Genomic DNA, 20,811 nt, shown 5'->3' with positions numbered 1-20,811 from the left:
CACGTTAGCGGAGACACGAGGAGACACGTTAGCGGAGACACGAGGAGACACGTTAGCGGAGACACGAGGAGACACGCGAGCGGAGACCCGCGACCGCGCTACCTTTCTGAGCTTGGCGAAGTCGATGAGCTCAGGGCGATGCCGATGGATAAGGGCACAGAATGCGAGGCCGTCCTTCCAGCTGAGCGCCACGCGGACAGAGAGACAGAGACAAACACCACCACCGTCACGATCACCACCATCACCACCGCCATCACCACCATCGTCACCACCACCGTCACCACCACCACCGTCACCACCACCACCGTCACCACCACCGTCACCATCACCATCACCGTCATCACCACCAACATCATCACCAGTGAGTGAGTGGCCGAGTGACAAGGTGAGTGAGTGGTTGGGTGAGTGAGCGAGTGAGTGCGTGAGTGGGCGAGTAATGGAGAGGGTGGGTTGGAGAGAGGGCGTGCGGGTGAGTGGGCGACGGACCTCAGGTGGAAGTTCTGCACGTTCACGTTCTTGTAGGGCGCCGTCTTGCGCTGGCACCACAGCAGCAGCCCCTCCTTCGCCGACGTCTCTGCACGAACCATCACACCACCATCATCACATCGCCATCATTACCATTACCACCATCAGCCTTCACCATAATCATCACCATCCTCACCATTACCACCATCAACCATCACCTTTAACCTTCATAATCATCATCAATCTTCACCATCATCGTCAACATCATTACCATCATCAATATAATCACCATCACGATCACAATCATCACCATCACCATTACGGTCACCATCATCATCACCAACATCACCATTACTGCCATCACCAACATCACCATCATTATCACTGTCACACCCCCATGCCCCAGTGTCTCCCCATGTCACCCCGTGTCTCCCCCGTGTCTCCCAGTGCCTGCCCGTGTCTCCCCGTGTCTCCCAGTTCCTCCCCGTGTCTCCCAGTGTCTCTCAGTGCCTCCCCTCGTACCTTCAACGGAGATGTCCTGGATAGCAAATCTCAGGATGATCGTCCAGATCATCCCGAGGGTCATCTTCACGTTCCCGTCCACGATCTCTGCTCGGCATAAATGACCGGGGGGGCGGGGGGGGGGGGGCTCAGAGTTTGTGGATCTCGCGAGGGATTCGTAGCGAGCACACTGCAAGGTCAGCCATGTCTGTTTCTGCACGTGTGTATGTACGTCGCATTATGTTGAACTTCTTTCGCACCGTACGTAGCCAACCGTGCTAATGAGAGGTGCGGGGGAAAGACAACAAACTAAAAACAAAAAGCAGCTCTACAGAAATGAATTTTCAACTCCGCAGTTGGGGTTAGGCCACGTGCAGAGGTTGTTGTTTAAATGGCAAAATTCGTGTCACTTGCCCTCCGCCACCCGACCAGATCGTCACTTCCGCTGGGACATTATCTAGAAGTGCCGGTGGGTCGACCGACAAAAGCTGCTCACGAAGGGCCGAAGACTTCATGGCAAAAACAAAAATGGACGACGACAACATTGTTCTTGTCGTTGTTGTTGTTTAGTTTTATATGGGGCGGCAATGTGGTAGCACCACAAGTGGTGACGCCCGTGACACCACTGACACACGGTGAACACACACACACGGTGAACACACAAACACACACACAATGAACACACACACGGTGTACACACACACACAGTGTGGGGGGCAGCTCGCTGAGAGCGCTCGTTGTGGCCGGCACGGGGGGGGGGGGGGGCACGCGGCGCCGTAACGCGAGTCCACAAGCGCCACCTTCTGCGTGCCAGCGAGGGTTTGCCCTCCCCCCGCCCTCCGCCGTTTTGATGTTTACCTCACGAAATTAATTATCGCGCAATTATTTTCGCATTTAAAGAAAATATAAATTAATTCACGACGCAAAAATTCCCGTAATTTTTCTGGCGCAGATGTTGAACTCTGCTGACGCCCCCCTCCCCCTCCCGCCCCCCCCCCCCCTTGCCCCCCCCTCGCCCCCCCCCTCGCCCCCCCGTTTAGAGGCGCGCCATAATGAGTCCTCCCTGTTCTACACCCACACAGCCTCCCTCTTCCTCCTTCCTCTCCTCCTCCACCATCCTCCTCCTCCTCCCTCTCCGGCGATATTAATTCCTTTGCGCGCTTCAAAGGCCGTGGCCGGTGATGATGGATGGCCGCGGCCTCGCGCCAGAAAGGAGTTGCGTTTCGTGGAACTGCTTTGGCCTCTCTTCCACGGGGCCCCGCACAGACTCACTCGCTCGCTCACTCACTCACACACAGACTCGCTCGCTCACTCACTCACACACTTACAGACTCACGCACAGACTCACTCGCTCGCTCGCTCACTCACTCACTCACACACTCACAGACAGACTCACGCACAGACTCACTCGCTCACTCGCTCACTCGCTCACACACTCACAGACAGACTCACTCGCTCGCTCGCTCACTCACTCACACACTCACAGACAGACTCACGCACAGACTCACTCGCTCACTCGCTCGCTCACTCACTCACACACTTACAGACTCACTCACAGACTCACTCGCTCGCTCGCTCACTCACTCACTCACTCGCTCACTCACTCACACACTTACAGACTCACAGACAGACTCACTCACAGACTCACTCACTCGCTCACTCACTCACTCACTCGCTCGCTCGCTCACTCACTCACACACTCACAGACAGACTCACGCACAGACTCACTCGCTCACTCGCTCACTCACTCACTCACAGACAGACTCACGCACAGACTCACTCACTCGCTCGCTCGCTCACTCACTTACTCACACACACACTTACAGACTCACGCACAGACTCACTCACTCGCTCGCTCGCTCACTCACTCACTCACCCACACACTCACAGACAGACTCACGCACAGACTCACTCGCTCACTCACTCACACACTCACAGACAGACTCACGCACAGACTCACTCGCTCACTCGCTCGCTCACTCACTCACACACTTACAGACTCACTCGCTCGCTCGCTCACTCACACACTCACAGACAGACTCACGCACAGACTCACTCGCTCACACACTCACAGACAGACTCACGCACAGACTCACTCACTCACACACTCACAGACTCACGCACAGACTCACTCGCTCACTCACTCACTCACACACTCACAGACAGACTCACGCACAGACTCACTCGCTCACTTGCTCGCTCTCTCACTCACAGACTCACGCACAGACTCACTCGCTCACTCACTCACACACACACTTACAGAATCACACACAGACTCACTCGCTCGCTCACTCACTCACTCACACACACAGACTCACTCGCTCGCTCGCTCACTCACGCAGACTCACTCACACACTTACAGACTCACTCGCTCACTCACTCACACACTCACAGACAGACTCACTCGCTCACTCGCTCACTCACACACTTACAGACTCACGCACAGACTCACTCGCTCACTCACTCACAGACTCACACACACACTTACAGAATCACACACAGATTCACTCGCTCGCTCACTCACTCACACACACACAGACTCACTCGCTCGCTCGCTCAATCACGCAGACTCACTCACACACTTACAGACTCACTCGCTCGCTCACTCACTCACTCACACACTCACAGACAGACTCACGCACAGACTCACTCGCTCGCTCACTCACACACTTACAGACTCACGCACAGACTCACTCGCTCGCTCACTCACAGACTCACACACACACTTACAGAATCACACACAGACTCACTCGCTCACTCACTCACAGACTCACACACACACAGAATCACACACAGACTCACTCGCTCGCTCACTCACTCACACACACACTTACAGACTCAGTCGCTCGCTCGCTCACTCACGCAGACTCACTCACACACTTACAGACTCACGCACAGACTTACTCACTCGCTCACTCACGCACAGACTCACTCACACACGTACAGAATCACACACAGACTCGCTTGCTCACTCACTCACAGACTCACACACACACTTACAGAATTACACAGAGTCGCTCACGCACTTACAGAATCACGCACAGACTCACTCATAGAATTACTGAATCACTCGCTCACTCGCTCACTCACGCACAGACTCACACGCACACTTACAGAATCACACACAGACTCGCTTACACCCTCACGCACAGATTCACTCACACACTCAGACTCACTCGCTCACTCACGCACAAACTCACTCACACACTTACAGAATTACGCACAGACTCACTCGCTCGCTCACGCACAGACTCACTCACTCACGCGCTCACTCACACACTCACAGAATCACGCACAGACTTACTCGCTTGCTCACGCACAGACTCACTCGCACACTCGCTCACTCACTCACACACTTACAGAATCACGCACAGACTCGCTCGCTCACTGACGCACAGACTCACTCACTCACGCACAGACTCACGCGCTCACTCACTCACACACTCACAGAATCACGCACAGACTTACTCGCTTGCTCATGCACAGACTCACTCGCACACTCGCTCACTCACTCACACACTTACAGAATCACTCACTCGCCCGCTCGCTCACTCACAGACTCACTCACACACTTACAGAATCACGCACAGACTCACTCACACACTCACAGACTCACTCACACACTCACTCACACACTCACTCACTCACACTCACTCACGCACAGACTCACTCGCACACTTACAGAATCACGCACAGACTCACTCGCTCACTCACGCACTCACTCACAGAATCACACACAGACTCACTCACAGACTCGCTCGCTCACTCACGCACAAACTCACACACTTACAGAATCACGCACAGACTCACTCACACACTCACAGACTCACTCACACACTTACAGAATCACACACAGACTCACTCGCTCACAGACTCACTCACAGAATCACTCGCTCACTCACACACTTACAGAATCACGCACAGACTCACTCGCTCACAGACTCACTCACACACTTACAGAATCACGCACAGAATCACGCACAGACTCGCTCGCACAGATTACCTCACACGCTCACAGACTCACTGGCTCACAAAGGTTGCTTCGGGCATCCGGTCACGTTCTTCATGGCTGGTCATCTAACCTCGATCTAGCCCCTCGTCGGTGCTGCTGGCTCCATGCGACAGAAGCAGAAGGCGACGATCACCAATCCGTTTTATCGTTACGACGACGATGGTGACAACGGCGGTGACGATGATGGTGACCGTTACCCTCGGCTCCGATTGAGACGAGGCGGACGCCCTTGCTGGCGATGAAGTTGAGCGCTTTGTTGACGTTGGCGATCTTGTGAACGCGCATCTTCCCCTTCTCCGGCTTCGGCAGACGCTCGCCTGCAGACGCACAGCACGCAACGTCACGGCCATGCGCACACACACACAGCACGCACCACCACGGCCATGCACACACACACACAGCACGCACCGTCACGGCCATGCACACACACACACACAGCACGCACCACCATGGCCATGCGCACACACACACAGCACGCACCGTCACGGCCATACACACGCAAACAGCACGCACCGTCACGGCCATGCACACACACACACAGCACGCACCACCACGGCCATGCACACACACACACAGCACGCACCGTCACGGCCATGCACACACACAGCACGCACCACCACGGCCATGCACACACAGCACGCACCGTCACGGCCATGCACACACACACAGCACGCACCACCACGGTCACACACACACACAGTACGCACCACCATGGTCACACACACAGCACACACCATCACAGCCATGCACACACACACACAGCACGCACCACCACGGCGGCAGCCACAAGGACGATCTTCGCGATGATGATCAGGACCTGACCGGTGACCCCCGTGGTGATCCCCGTGGTGACCCCCGTGGTGACCTCACGGTGACCCCCGTGGTGACCCCCGTGGTGACCCCCGTGGTGACCCCCGTGGTGACCCCCGTGGTGACCCGTGAGGAGTGATGGGGCGGCTCACCGGAGATGACCTCCAGCAGCAGCATGAGGCGCAGGCCATCCCGGAAGTCCTCCTCGATGTTGGCGATGGCCGTGCCGGCCTTGCGGAGGTGGGAATTGCACCACGCCGTGAACGTCTGTGGGGGGGGGGGGGCAGAGACAGCGTCAGGCGACGGTCGCCCGGGCACGCTCACCTAGCCTGGCGCAAGCCCCGTGGTGGAGACGTCACCGCCGCCACTTATTGGCTATTGGCGGCTGCGGCTGTTGTCGTTGTTGAATGCACGCGTGTGCTACACGCACCACGTGTCTGCAGACAGAGAGACACTGGCGGTGTCTCCGTGGTCTCTCTCGCCCACGCGTGAACGTCACCCGGCCCCTCGCGGCCACAAAGCCTGGACTCACCGGGTTGTACATTTCGATGGGACGAGGAAGGCTCCTCATTGTGGTGGCGATGACGATGACGACTAGAATTTCCGAAAACGTCGTTGGACCTTCTCAAACCTGGAGGACCTCCTCCAGATGTTGGAGTACCTCCTGAAGCGTGCAGGACCTCCCTAATGTAACCGGACCTCTTCCTCCTCCAGACGTTGGAGGACCTCCTGAAGCGTGCAGGACCTCCTCAATGTTGTAGGACCTCTCCTGGACTTTGTGGAACCATCTCAAGGCGTGAGGAAATTCTCACGGTTGTAGGACCTCCTCGATGTCGCAGGCCTCCTCCGCCTCCAGAGGTCGTAGGCCTCCCTAATATTGTACGACCTCTTCGAGAGTTTGCAAAGAATCTTGTCAAGGTTGTAGGACCTCGTTCAGAAGTTGCAGTAGGTCAGAGTGCGACTTGCTACATGCGAACTGGCGATACCCGAGCAGTCAATCCGTCTAACATAACGGAGACGCGCAATGGTCCTGTCCAGCGTGCCCTCCCGTGTCTCCGCGCCGCATGCGTCCGGCGGTGCGCGCCGCTCACAATGCGCCCCCTGTGCGAGCGTGGGCAGCAGCAGCAGCGGCCGCGGCGGCGACGACGACGTGGCAGCCGCCGCCTCCTCCGTCGCCGCCGCCACCGCCACTCCTCGTGTGTAAGACGATGCCGGCGCACGGAGAGAGAGAGAGAGAGAAGGGAGCGCGGCGTAAAGACAAAGGGTCCCCCCCCCCCCTTTCATAGCCTCAATGGGCAGCTAAGCAAGTGCTGGGAGAGGAGGGCTGTCCGCGGAGAAAGACGCCGCTGTGTCCCACGGCCACTTTGGGAAAAAATTGGAGCCCAACGCCGACTCTGGCAGGCGGCGTGTGGGATTGTGATGACGGTCGACGCAGCCGCAGTGACTGGAGCGGGGCGGCCTGCCCGGTTCGAACCGGGAACCCCGACAACAAGCGGTTAACGCGCTACCGCTGGGCCGCGTCACTCGGATACAGCCACGTGGCGGCGGCGGCGGCAGCAGCTGGTCACGTGGCGTCTCATCGAGCGCCGTGGAGGCAGCAGCGAGACTGGCTCGCCAGGGGATGGCGGCACGGCAAAGTGCGGACGCCACCTGTTCCGCCTGTACGGGGGAATAGAGTGATTCCCCCTCGCACGGTCGCGTGCGGTTTTCTTTCCAGGTGCTCGCAAATAATCAATACAAACACCTACTAGTCGGCCGACACCACCTTCATGTCTAGAGGACCGCAGAGCTCGGACAATTGTTGGTAGCGCCGGATCCTCACGGTGTGGCCGCTGCTGCGTCACTACTCCTCGTCTGTGGTTCCTCCTGGCGCCTTTGAGTCGTCCTCTCTGTCTCTCTCTCGACGGGTACACGGCGAGTCTGGGCGACCGCCCTGGGCCCCGCGCTTTGGGGGGCCCCGCGCTTTGAGGGGCCCGTGCTTCGACGTCACGGTTGTGCCAGACGTGATGCTCCCCCTCCCCGGTTTAGTTTGAAGGCGTCGGGGGGGGGGTCCCGCAGACCCCCCTCTACCGAAGGCCCTGGGTGCGGCGTTATGAGTTGACATCACCATCAGCATCGTCGTGGCCGTCGTCATTATTTCTAGACGGAGGCATCCTTCAGAAGTGGGGGGGAATGCGGCGCACGGCGACGAGCGAAGCAACGGACGGCGATCGATCGAACGCCCCCGCGGTGCGGAGACCAAAACAACAAACCGGCAGCGTTCACGTCGCCCGCAAATCACCCCCCCAGCCCCCACCGCCCCCCCAACCCCCGCCGCCCCCCCAGCCCCCACCACCCCCCCAGCCCCCGCCGCCCCCCCAGCCCCCACCACCCCCCCAGCCCCCGCCAGGTCCAGAAACGTGAGACCCACCTGCGGCAGGAGGCCCGGCGACGGGGGAAGGGGGAGACAAATAAATAAATAATCCGCCTCGTCGGCGGCGCTCGCACGGCGAGTTTAAGGGAGCTCTGTTCGACGGCATAATACAAAATAAATAAATAAATGCGGCAGGTGGGGGGGGGGGGGCAGTCGATGGCCGAGGATCAAATTGTGCCCCGGGCAAATAAAGAGCCCAGTGTTGTGACTCCACAACCACCACCACCGCAACCACCACCACCACCGTCGCAACCACCGCCACCACTACCATCACCGCCGCCACCACCACCTCCGCCATCACCACCGCCACCACCACCGCCGCCACCACCGCCGCCACCACCAGCGCCGCCGCCACCGTGAGAAGCACCGAGAGTGTACGGCTCTCCGATGCTACCTGAGTCGTAGCGAGAGTGCAACCTTCATGTGCCGTTGTGTCGAGGTCGCTGTGTGCTACTGTTGTCTCGGTGTGGTCTGATACTGCTGCTGCTGTTGTCTCGGTCTGATACTGCTGCTGCTGTTGCTGCTGCCCAAGCGTGATAAATCGGACTTACTCAATTTATTACTTTTTTATAGATTTTTTTTATATTTAGTGAGCTGCTTACCATTTTACACTCCTTTGCTGACCTGTGAAAAAGAGCTTCATAGCTCATCGGATTCCTCCTCCTGCCCTCCACATGAAGATTCTGATGTAGAGCGATACACCACCTACTAAACGATTAAACTGTTTTGTATTTTACCAGCTGATGCCCACTAGCTCAACAAATGTCGAGCACAAGCAAACTCCAAATAATACAGCAGCAGGCGTCGTCGGTGTCGGGATGGAACCCACGACCTCCTGCACACCAGGCGAGGTAGTCAACATCTCGTCACAATTGAGATTGCGACGATGAGTGGGACACGTGTGCGGTGTTGAGCAGGATAGAGTAACGAACCATCACCGTCAGCCATGATCACTCCACTGCTGGATGAAGACCTTCCCATGCCGCCAACGCCACTGACAGGCACCAAAAGCTCGTCATCTTCACCCCGCCACCATCACCAAAGACAAGATCCCCCATAAAGCCCTTTAATTGACTGATGGTGCTGTTAGCGAGCACCTGTGCAGGCAGCTACCACAACCATCACCATCATTATTACCATTAGCACCCTCACCATCTCCACCACCATCTCCACCACCACAACCACCACTTCCACCACCACCTTCACAACCACCTCCACCACCTCCACAACCACCACCACCACCTCCACCACTTCCACCACCACCTCCACCACCACTTCCACCTCCACCAACACCTCCACAACCACCTCCACCACCTCCACAACCACCGCCACCACCTCCACCACTTCCACCACCACCTCCACCACCACTTCCACCTCCACCAACACCTCCACAACCACCTCCACCACCTCCACAACCACCACAACCACCTCCACCACTTCCACCACAACCACCACCACCACCGCACGGTGTGCCAAGCTGGCCGCTTTGCTCCGTTTGAAGCCGGGACAAGAAAGAGCCGCAATAAATGTCACCCACGGGGGTGCGGCGAGCTCCCGGGAGGCGAGAAGTCTCCGTCCTGTCTCACAACCCGTCTGTGTGTCTGCCTGTATCCATACACACGTGTCTACGTGTCTGCCTATATACACACACACACACGAGTCTGCTTGTATACACACACTTTGTGTCACACTCTTGTCTGTCTGTGTGTCTCACACTCTGTCTGTCTCTCACTCTGTCTGTCTCTCACTCTGTGTCTCTCTGTGTCTCACACTCTGTCTGTGTGTCTCACACTCTGTCTCACACTGTGTCTCTCACACTCTGTGTGTCTCACACTCTGTGTGTCTCACACTCTGTCTCTCAATCCGTGTCTCTCTGTGTGTCTCACACTCTGTCTGTGTGTCTCACACTCTGTCTGTCTCTCACTCTGTGTCTCTCTGTGTGTCTCACACTCTGTGTGTCTCACACTCTGTCTCACACTCTGTGTGTCTGTCTCACACTGTCTGTCTGTGTGTCTCACACTCTGTCTCACACTGTGTCTAACGATCTAGGTGCCGATTTCGCCGCTCCGTCTCCGCCGTAGACGTCTCCTCGCGTGCGTCCCCTCCATTGGCCGCCAACCACGACCCAATCTCTGCGGGTCCCCCATATACATGAAGATGTTATCGGCCAATTAATGAGTGTGCACATGGTGGGAAGGGGAAACACTCCATCCCGTACAGACGGGACAGCCGAGTACACACTTTTCTGCACCGCCTTCTCCTGGCGAGCCAGGGCACGGCAGGGGTCGCAAACGGGTTTTGATTCCTTACCCGTACCCGGCCGTACCAGGGTCACAAACGGGTACCCGTACCCGGCCGTACACGGGTAGGGTACGGGTATCGGGTACCTGATTGCGACCTCTGGGATGAAGCCATGTTGCAGGCGCGGGTGGGTTGATTCTAGGAACTTGGATTGTGAGAAGAGACAAGACGTTGGGAAATGAGTAACAAACGGTGACTCGCCAGTGACTCACGGTCTACCCGTACCCGGGTATCGGGTAGGGTACGGGTATCGGGTACCCGGTTGCGACCTCTGTGACACGACCCCCACGGCTAGAAGGGAGTTTCGCACCATCTGCGCGCGACCCACCAACCCTCGCCGCTGCCTCCGCTGCCGGATCACAGGCGGCCGCGTGCAGCAGCGCGGCCGCAACCGCCGCCGCCACCACCCGGCTAAACAACATCCCTCGCGCTCCGAAAAACGGTGGAGCGGATACCGACCGTGCACAACTCCTCACGGCGCGTTGAGAAATATAAAATGTTTTGGTGGTGGATGGAGGAATGCCGATGGACAACGCCGTGGCTCGTTGCCAGCCGCCCCAGCGGAGTAACTCGATCCAGCGGCTCGAGCCGCCACGGCGCCGGCAGCACGAGACGACGACGAAGTGGTCGGTGCCAGGGGATGTTGTTGTCGGTGGTCGTACACGCAACGCACGCACCGCACGCACCGCACGCACCGCCCTGGCCGCGAGATGATGAATAACCCGGCCCAGAGATCATCTGGAGCGCTGCTGCCTAGGCTCTCTCTTGCCGAGTGGCGGGTGGAGAGAGAGTCCCGTGTTGACACAGACTCCGTGTAAACACTCGTGGGATGCTGCAGAAGCAGGGACGGAGATCCGGAGTGAGCGAGCGCGCGGGTCGTCAGCGATTGTGTGTGTGTGTGTGTAGGTAGGTGTGTGAATGTGTGTGTAGGTGTGTGAATGTGTGTGTGTGTAGGTAGGTGTGTGTGTGTAGATAGGTGTGTAGGTGTGTGAATGTGTGTGTGTGTGTAGGTAGGTGTGTGAATGGGGAGCGGTGGAGTAGCGGTTAGCGCGCTGCGCTACGAACCCGGCGATCCGAGTTTGATTACGGCACATGGCCAATACCGGTGACTAATATCTTAACCGGTCCTGGGCTTCCCCTAGGTCGACTCAGCCTCAAACGAGTACCTGGTGCGGTGTGTAAACATTGCCACTGGGGAGCCGTGCGTGGTGCTGGCCACCCACCCCCTCGTGTGCCGTGCCGGCCTTCATAGGTGCTCGCTAACAGCACTTGCCCCAAAAGCTTGTAAAGGACATAGAGTTGTCTTTGGACGTAAAATTTGAACGGTGGCGCAATGGTTAGCGTGCGCTGTGCCCGAGTTCGATTTCTGCTCACGACAAACAGCTGTGACGATTATCTGAACCGGTCATAGGCCTCTCGACCCAAGGTCGACTCAGCCTTAAATGAGTACCTGGTGCGGTGTGTAAAACAAACATCAGCACTGGGGAGACAAAGGCGTCCCGGCGTGGTGCTGGCCACCCGCCCACCCGCCCACCCCCTCGGTGTGCCGTGCCGGCCTTCGTGGGTGCCGCTACTCGCCCACGGAACTTGCCCCAACACTCTGTTGGAGGCTATTCGGGGGATCTTTGTCTTTACGCGGCTACGTGCGTAGCTGCTTTACCGAGGGAAGCGGTGGCGCCGTGATGAGCGCTGCGCCGCGAGCCCGCTCACCCGAGTCGATTCCCGCTCACGACCAGTGACCCACTGGAGCCGAGGCTCGCGTATGGGACTGGCTTGGCCCGTCTGTTTCACCGCGTCTTCCTTTTTACGAAATGCTGAGTGGGGCTCCGAGGTTTGGGGGGTGGGATTTTCATCACTTGCACAAACACCTTCGTCACTGCCGACAAGTCGACTTCATTATATATTTATCTTTGCTCACCCCCCCCCCCCCCGCTTCAAATTCCCGATGGAATGAAGGCTGCGATTTGCCAGCAATACCCGCCGTCTACGTGGGGAGAGAGAGAGAGAGAGGAGGGAGAGAGACGCGGGTGTTTGAATGCAGAGTGTGGCGAGGAGAGACGGGATGAACTTATCAAGCTCATTTGCTCCTCCTCCTGCACCCCCCGTGTTGCGGACTGTCTGGTACCAGGCACCGTGCCGCCCCAACCACCACCACCACCACCCCACGCTGTGTTCAACCACCACCAACACCGTGTTCAATCACCACAACCACCACCACCAACAACTCTGCAGGACACAACAAGACACTCGCTCGTTCACCCATTGACCCGCTCGCCCACTCACACATTTGCTCGCTCACTAACCCACTCGTCCACTCGCAACACTCTATCACTCACCTACCCGCACACACACGCTCACTCACACCTCATTCACTCACGAGGTCACGAGGTCACAACACTTCTGCCAGCTTCTTCCCTTATACTGCCCCCACTTTGGAATTCTCTCTCCCGCCACCACCATCACCACCACCACCGCCACCACCACCATCACCACCATCACCACCACCACCATCACCACCATCACCATCACCACCATCACCACCATCACCACCATCACCACCGCCACCCCACCGCCACCATCACCACCGCCACCATCACCGTGCTTTTGCCCACCGATCTCCGACCTCTTTCAACAACAAACGTTAACTTCGCTCAATCCGTCAAAACGCGCCACGCAACTTTCACGGGGCTGTTTGTTGCTGGCCACTGGCCCTTGTGGACCTTCTGAGCCCCCTGCTCAGCAACTGGGGGAATAATAATAATAGTAGAATCATGTGTGATCATTAACGTCAAATCACATTCATGCAGAATGCATTTTATTTGTGACATGTAATAATGAGAGAATACGCATCACCAACAGAGAACACACAGGACCTGCCCAAGCGTACAGATATCCCAGAGGCTTTGGCACGGAACTAGGACTGATAGCCCCCAAAAATGGGAAAGGCTGCCCCATGCCAATTAAGGCAGCGTTCTAAAGTTATTGGGGTTTATATATATATATAACTGCGTGAACAAAACGAAATAATCGAAATTTGTATTGAATCGAGAAGATTAATCGATTGCAGAGTGTGGGGGGGGGGGGGTAGAGTGGTTACAAGCCCTCAGTGTTTGGTCGTTGCCTTGGCGACGGCCAGGCCAGACCCCATCCATCTCCCTAAGAACCCGAATATGGGCAGTAAATGTAGGAGCGCATTCTTATCCCTGTAGCGTAAATTACACCGCCCATCAGAGGGCCCATTACTCCCTTCCTCACATCACTTTTTTTTTTGGTCCCATTCCGTAAATATAAAGTAGGTTTAAAATAAATAAATAAACACGACCCAAAAATATTTTTCTTTTAAAAAAAAAAAAATCCTGCCCCGGCGAAAGATGTCTACAAAATAATTTTGGTAAAAAAAAATATAACGGCACTAAAATGACGCTTGCCTTGAAAAATGCGTGGGCTTGAAGAAAAATAGAAACTGAAACGCAACATACCTCCCCCCTCCCGAAAGGGTCCGTCTGCGTGCGTGAGCCGTCGACAGCGCACGTGGCCTCAAGGTGCACCGAGCCTGGCACCAGCCCCGTGGTGAGGTCACTGCCCCTCGGTGGTGAACGGTGGCTGTTGTTTCGTGTGACAGGCGGTGCAGCGGTTAGCGCGCTGCGCTACGAAGCCGCCGACCCCAGTTCGATCCCCCCCAACACCAGCGACTAATATCGGGATCGACACTGGGCCTCCCTTAGGTAGACTCGGCCTCAAATGAGTACCAGGTGCGGTGTGTAAACATCGTAAACCGGGGAGACAAAGGCGGCCGGGCGTGGTGCTGGAAACCGACCCACCTCCTCGTGTGCCGTGCCGGCCATAATAGGTGTTCGCTAACAGCACTTGCTGCCCCAACAGTCTGTGAAGGCTCCAGGAGGGGCGGGGGAGGGGGTGGGGTGATCTTTGTCTCGCGAGCTCAACAGATAATCACTTTTTGGGAAAACAATTTTTATCTGATGACACAAGCGGTGTGGAAATGTGCGAGGGCGGAGGGCTCCGTCGGGACCGAACTGAAACACCGGCAGAGGAAAAAAATCGAGAGAGTTCACACGAGAGAATCACGCGAGAGAATCACGCGAGAGAATTCGCATGAGAGAAGTTTGACTTTAAATTTCGATTTAAAGCTTTCGTGACTGCAGGGATTCATCTTCTTGGTTCTTTCGGTAAAGTCACGTAGAAGGGAAATAATAAAATAATAAAAAATAAAACATAATTAAATCATTCTCACGACGTTTCGGCCACAACGCAAGCAGCCGTCCTCAGGTGAAGACCAGGTCTGTCGGGAAGACAGCGTCTGAATGACTGGGAACGCGCCGCACGAGCCTGATGATTGGTAAACGCGTCTCCCGTCACTGCCACGGACTAGCACCTCTTTGTGTGAGCGTGATGGGTTCCTCCGCGGATTCTCTCACCGGGGTTTCTCTCACCGGGGGTTTTTCTACGAGGTTTTTCACCGGGGGTTTTCTCACCGGGGTTTCTCACCGGGTTTTTTCTGCGGGTTCTCCCCCACGTGAAGCCAAACTCTCATTCAAGGAGCTTGGATCCTGAGTTCAAATCCGGATTTCCGCCACCTGCGATTAACACCGGATTTGCACGTGGGCTGACCCAGTAAACGTGAAACGTTGACTCAACGTTGCGCTAACGTTGCGCTAACGTTGGGTCAAGTTTAGCTGGGGGGGGGGGGGGAAGGGGTTGTTGAATACAACCCCGTCACCAATGACTGCACAAATAAATGCATTACGTTAACAAATGTGGTTCTGCCACCCTATTTGATCAATATTCCAGCTCTTTGAATTTAAAGCCTAGGTTTGGTCGTCATACTCCGCAGGGGCCAGGCGAGTGGGAGAGCGCTGCCTCCGTGTGGAGCCGCAGCTCCGTCGAACGGACCTCAGAGGTAGCCCTGTGACACCCACTTCTGTGGGCCGCTCTAGGAACACAAATGGCCGCCGCTCAGCTCTGCACGAGTTCCGCGTGGAGTCGTCTCTCGCGAGATGAACACCGAGAGCAGAAGTGAGATTCAATTGGGGGGGGGGGGGGGGGCGGATAAATAAATATATACTGAATTTCAAATGTTTAAAAGTAAACATTCTCGATATTACTTTTGTAAAGTCCTCTGTACAACATCACATGGCCAACAAAGACAAAGATTCCCCGTATAGCCTTGAACGAACTGCTGGGGTAAGTGCTGCTAGCGAACAGCACCTTTGAAGGCCGACACACGAGGGGGTGGGTGGCCAGAACTACGCCCGGCCGCCTTTGTCTCCCCACTGGTGGCGTTTTCGCACCACACCAGGTACTCATTTCAGGCTGAGTCGACCTCGGGAAGGCCTCGGAACGGCTCAGACATTCGTCACTGATGTTGGCAGTCAGAGGGAATCGAACTTGGGGTTGCCAGGTTTGTAGCGCAGTGCGCTAACCAGTGCACCACCGCTCCCCACTTGTACACACACAAAAACCCGGGGATAGAAAGTCCCTCTGTTTTAATGTGAATCGGCTTTCTCGACATCTGGCATTGATAATGATGACGAGGCAGCTGCAGCTGCTGCTGCTGATGATGATGTTGTTGCTGCTGACAATGGTCGTGTGGGTGATGGTTCCGCTGCTGCCAATGAAGCTGATCAAGCTACTGGTGCTGATGGTGCTGATGATGATGATGGAGATGTGGCTACCGAAGCGAATGGTTGTGCTGATGTTGCTACTCATGGTTGTTGGTGGTGATGATGGTGTTGATGATGATGATGGTGATGATGGTGTAGCTGATTATGATGCTTTCACCAGAAACCAAACATCACCATCCCTCCCCACGCCACCCCATCGCTACCCCTCCCCTGGGCAAGCTGGAGGATGAATGTCCATCCTGGGGCTGCGAGGTGCGGGATATGTCTCGCGGTCCCCACTCTGCACCCACCGTCTCTTTCAGGGGAGGTTGCCCAGGCTGCGGCATGGATACCGTGCAGGAGTTATCTTGGGGTACCGCGAGCGCCACGCTTGCGGCGTCCGTACACGCCACTGGTACGCGAGAAGCGGACGCCTCGCTAACGCAAAAACACGCCAAGCCGCAACAAGCACCAACCAAGTGGGGGGCACGTGAAGCAGTGGTTTCGAGTGGGGGGGCCTCTGTTCCACCAAGGCTGAGATCCACCGCTCTACTTGCTCACTGGGGACGCCCTGAGCCATCGCGAACCAAACGATGAATGCGACAGCAGCCGCGCTGACGACAACATTCGTCGTCGTCGTCGTCATTATTTACCCAGGAAAACCTCGCGGAGTCTCAAGGCTGTAGTTCAGGAGGGTCCTGCCAATTTTCCGCAGTTGGGGGCGATGCTGCTGCTGCTGCTGTGTTGATCCGAGTGGAGGACATTTGCAGGACATTTTACAGAAATGGAACGTGGTCTTGGCCGACAGCGATGCCATCGCACGTTCGTTGTTTGTAGCTATGGGAGGAGGAAACCGCTGAGCCCGGAGGAAACCGGCGCAGTCCAGGCGGAGAGAACACCGACTCCGCGTCGGGTATCAAACCCAGGCTCCTTGGTGCGAGGCGCGAGCGAGCGTCACCACTGCGCCACCACCCTGCCTACCGCCCCCCTTTGCACTGCTTCTGCTGCGGCTAGGAAGCTATCGTCCGCTGCCGCGAGTTGCTGTTGGCGCTGCTGCTTCTGCTGTTGTGCCGGGGGGCTGTCAGAGAGAGGGCACAGGAAAGGGAGACGCCCTTCCCCGAATGATTGATGAACTGTAAAACTATAAACTAATTTTTATTTTATTGTTCCAGGTAAGGCCCACTGAGCTATGTAGCTGCTTCTCAGAAGTGGGCTGGCTATCACAAAAAACAGCCCAACCAAGTGGCCGATTGTTGTCTTCACGGTGTGGAAATGTATAGCATGGCAAATCCTCGAAACGCGTGATGTTGTTTCTAAATGTGTAGGGGAAAAATCCACACGACTCCAAAAAAACAGCAGCAGGCGTCGTCAGGGTCAGAATCGAACTAACAGCCTCCTTGACAGCTTGACACCACCATTATTTAGGCAATAATGGTGGTGATGATGAGGATTTATTTATTTATGAATTACTTTAACCTCACAGGGGGTTTTGATAGCTAGAGTTATGGACCGTTAGAGATAGGTGGAGTTTGGTTGACGTTTGTGGTCGTCGTGATGATCAAACTATTTTCTTGCGTATGAAGGCAGCAGCATCATCAAGGTGCTGACGAGCTCAACGCCAACGTGGGGGTCTCCTGCTGCTGCTGCTGCTGCTGGTCATGACGAGAGGGCTTCAGCAGAGAGAGAGAGAGAGTCCGGAAGCACAGCCCAGTGGGCTCCCTGTGCAGTCCGGAGTGTGGGTTTCACAGCCACACTGCTGTGGCTGTCTCTTTCATTTCCCATTCATGAATGTTGATGGTTCCACCCCCAGTGTCTTCGAGGAGGCGGAGGAGTGTCAAAGGCAGGAGGAGGCGCAATGATGTTTTGGTCTCGAACGAGGAGGTGTTTATTCTGGACATCGGCGTCGTTCCACTCTGCTGCTCTTAGCCTTGCGGTGGTGGCTCCCGCTGCTGCGTGCTTTCACGTCGCCTTCAATGGACGTCGTTCATTTGAATCCAGATATGACGAAGGCGACGACGACGACGACCATTGATGAAGCTACCGGTGCGAGGCCGCTGGAGACGCGCAGAGTCGAGGAGTGCGGGGGGAGGTTGGGGGGAGGGTGCACGGCACGGGAGCAGCTGAGCATCGCCGCATTGGACGACTCGGGGACAGAGCGGCGCGGCCGCTGACGCAAGCCGCGAGGCATCCACGCGGCCCTGTATTGTACCGCACTGCCACCACGTCTATGGTCCCCCCCTTCACCAACCCGCGGCGACTCCACGGCGTGGTGGAGTAGGGTCAAGTCCCGCTCCTCGCCCGCACAGGCGTGGGAAGGCCCTCAGCAGTGGACTAACACAACGGCCTGTGTGTACGTATACTAAACCACGAATTAAATATGTATGACCTCCTGTCAGAGGGCGTTCGACACTTCACGTGGCCTCAAGGTGCACATGGCCTGGCACAAGCGTCGTGGTGACGTCACCGCCACTTAGTGGCGAAAGGGGGTTGTTGTTGTATATATACGTACACACACATATGTGTGTGTACGTATATATACACACACAAAAACAAAGATCCCCCGTATAGTCTTAACAGACTGTAGGGGCAAGTGCTGTTAGCGAGCACCTATGAAGGCCAGAACGGCACACGAGGGGGTGGGTGGCCAGCACCACGCCCGACCGCCCATAATTATAGACGTATATATATAAATATATAAATGCTGGACTGTCCATAGGGGGGTGCGGGGGCAAGTCACACCGCGTGCCCCCCCCCCCCCCAGCCAAGGCCTTCAAACTAAACCGGAGGTAAAACATCTGACAGCACTGTGACGTCAAAGCGCTGGGCCCCCCCAAAGTGCAGGGCCCGGGCAGTCGCCCAGATACGCCGCGTAGCCCCAAGGACGGCTCTGCATGAACGTGCACATGTGCACAAGGGAAGTGACATGTAAGTCATTTACAGATTTTTTATCGGGAAACTAATTAATAATGTGATTATTACCAGGTCCCACGTGGTGTATTATAATCAAGTGGTGACGTCTCCAACGAGTATCCACTCCACACTCTCTGGCTTTCTACGTGTCAGAGAGTAGGGCCATTGCCTGAAACGTCACCTATCAGATATATAAACATGTTCTTGAAGGCCACACATACACGGCCACGGACCCAGTGGTGTCACCGACACGCAGTGCGGCGAGGCACTCGCTGCCAACGCAGCAGCAGCAGCAATCAGCCGGCATCGCCACGAGATTATTTGTTTTAAAAATAGTTCCCTTAATGAGTTGTGAGTGTGCGATTACGTTCAAACGTTATGATTTTTTTACTTAAACCCCCAAACGCTCCCACCGCACACTCCGGAAGTAAGATCGCGAGTGGCACAATGTGTGGCTCTCTCTCGCTCACTTGCGTGGCCGTCGGGCTCTGGAGGGGAAGTGACCCCACGACATTTACTCGTTGACCCCGACAACGACGGCACTTTCCAGCCTCCGACATTCGACGGTGACCTTTCGCACCGGTTCCAGATAACATTGATCCCGCGGTTTCACCAGCTACAGTCCCCGCACCACCACTCACCACCACCACCCACCATCACCGCCACTCACCATCACCACCACCCAGCCCCTCAATATCACCACCCACCGCTACCACCCATCACCCACTATCACCACCAGAGGTGTGGACTCGAGTCATGTGACTTGGACTCGAGTCAGACTCGAGTCATAAATTTGATGACTTCAGACTCGACTTGGACTTGCATAACAATGACTTTGTCCCACCTCTGAGGTGTGGACTCGAGTCATGTGACTTGGACTCGAGTCAGACTCGAGTCATGAATTTGATGACTTCAGACTCGACTTGGACTTGCATAACAATGACTTTGTCCCACCTCTGATCACCACCCACCACTACCACCACTACCACCCTCCACCCACTGCTACCACCACCACCCACTGCTACCACCACTCACCACCACCACCCACCACTACCACCACCCACCATTACCACCACTCACAACCATCCACCACAACCACCCACCGCTACCACCACTCACCACCCACCACCACCACTCACCACCACCACCCACCATCACCGCCACTCACCATCACCACCACCCAACCCCTCAATATCACCACCCACCGCTACCACTCACCGCTACCACCCACCACCCACCACTACCACTCACTGCTACCACAACCACCCACTGCTACCACCACTCACCACCACCCACCACTGCCACCACCCACCATTATCACCACTCACAACCATCCACCACAACCACCCACCGCCACCACCCACCGCCACCACTCACCACCCACCACCACCACTCACCACCATCACCACGCTCCGTCTCTCCACGTTACCACCTCACACCGCTCCATTAGAACGCAACAAGAAGGTCGTTCGTCCCGCGCTGCGCACCACCAACGACCGCTGAACGCCGTCCCCTCGTGACGCGCCGAGCAGTTCACGCCGTCAGCGTTGACAGAGCGGGTTCACGACGTGAAGGGTAATAACAGCCAAGACTTTGACTTTATCAGCGTCATTCATGCCAACAGCATCCCACAACGCTGCACATTCATTATTTATTGAAGGACCACATCCCAGACACGCGGTTGGCTACGCACGGCGCGAAACAAAGATCCCCCGTATAGCCTCAACAGACCGTTGGGGCAAGTGCTGTTAGCGAGCACCTATGAAGGTCGGAATGAT

General features: G+C 56.2%; 1 protein-coding gene across 5 annotated transcripts in view; it reads right to left on the bottom strand.

Annotated features, from left to right (window-relative positions):
• The window catches only part of LOC133356261 (alpha-actinin-1-like), a 65,630-nt gene that overhangs the window by 25,921 nt on the left and 18,898 nt on the right, over positions 1 to 20,811 (bottom strand). For all 5 annotated transcript variants that reach the window (XM_061573666.1, XM_061573663.1, XM_061573665.1 and 2 more), the window contains exons 3-7: positions 5,941 to 6,055; positions 5,176 to 5,295; positions 988 to 1,074; positions 487 to 574; positions 103 to 181 (exon numbers count right to left, since the gene is read on the bottom strand). In XM_061573666.1, coding sequence (XP_061429650.1) covers positions 103 to 181; positions 487 to 574; positions 988 to 1,074; positions 5,176 to 5,295; positions 5,941 to 6,055 — 489 coding nt within the window. The remainder of the gene's footprint in view (positions 1 to 102; positions 182 to 486; positions 575 to 987; positions 1,075 to 5,175; positions 5,296 to 5,940; positions 6,056 to 20,811) is intronic.

This window comes from Lethenteron reissneri, chromosome 53 (genome assembly GCF_015708825.2).
Source record: "Lethenteron reissneri isolate LAM-NWPU_2019-01 chromosome 53, ASM1570882v1, whole genome shotgun sequence".
In the NCBI taxonomy this organism is placed as follows: Eukaryota; Metazoa; Chordata; class Hyperoartia; order Petromyzontiformes; family Petromyzontidae; genus Lethenteron; species Lethenteron reissneri.
Note: the sequence above shows the minus strand (reverse complement) of the source record. Positions and strands in the feature narration are given on the sequence as shown.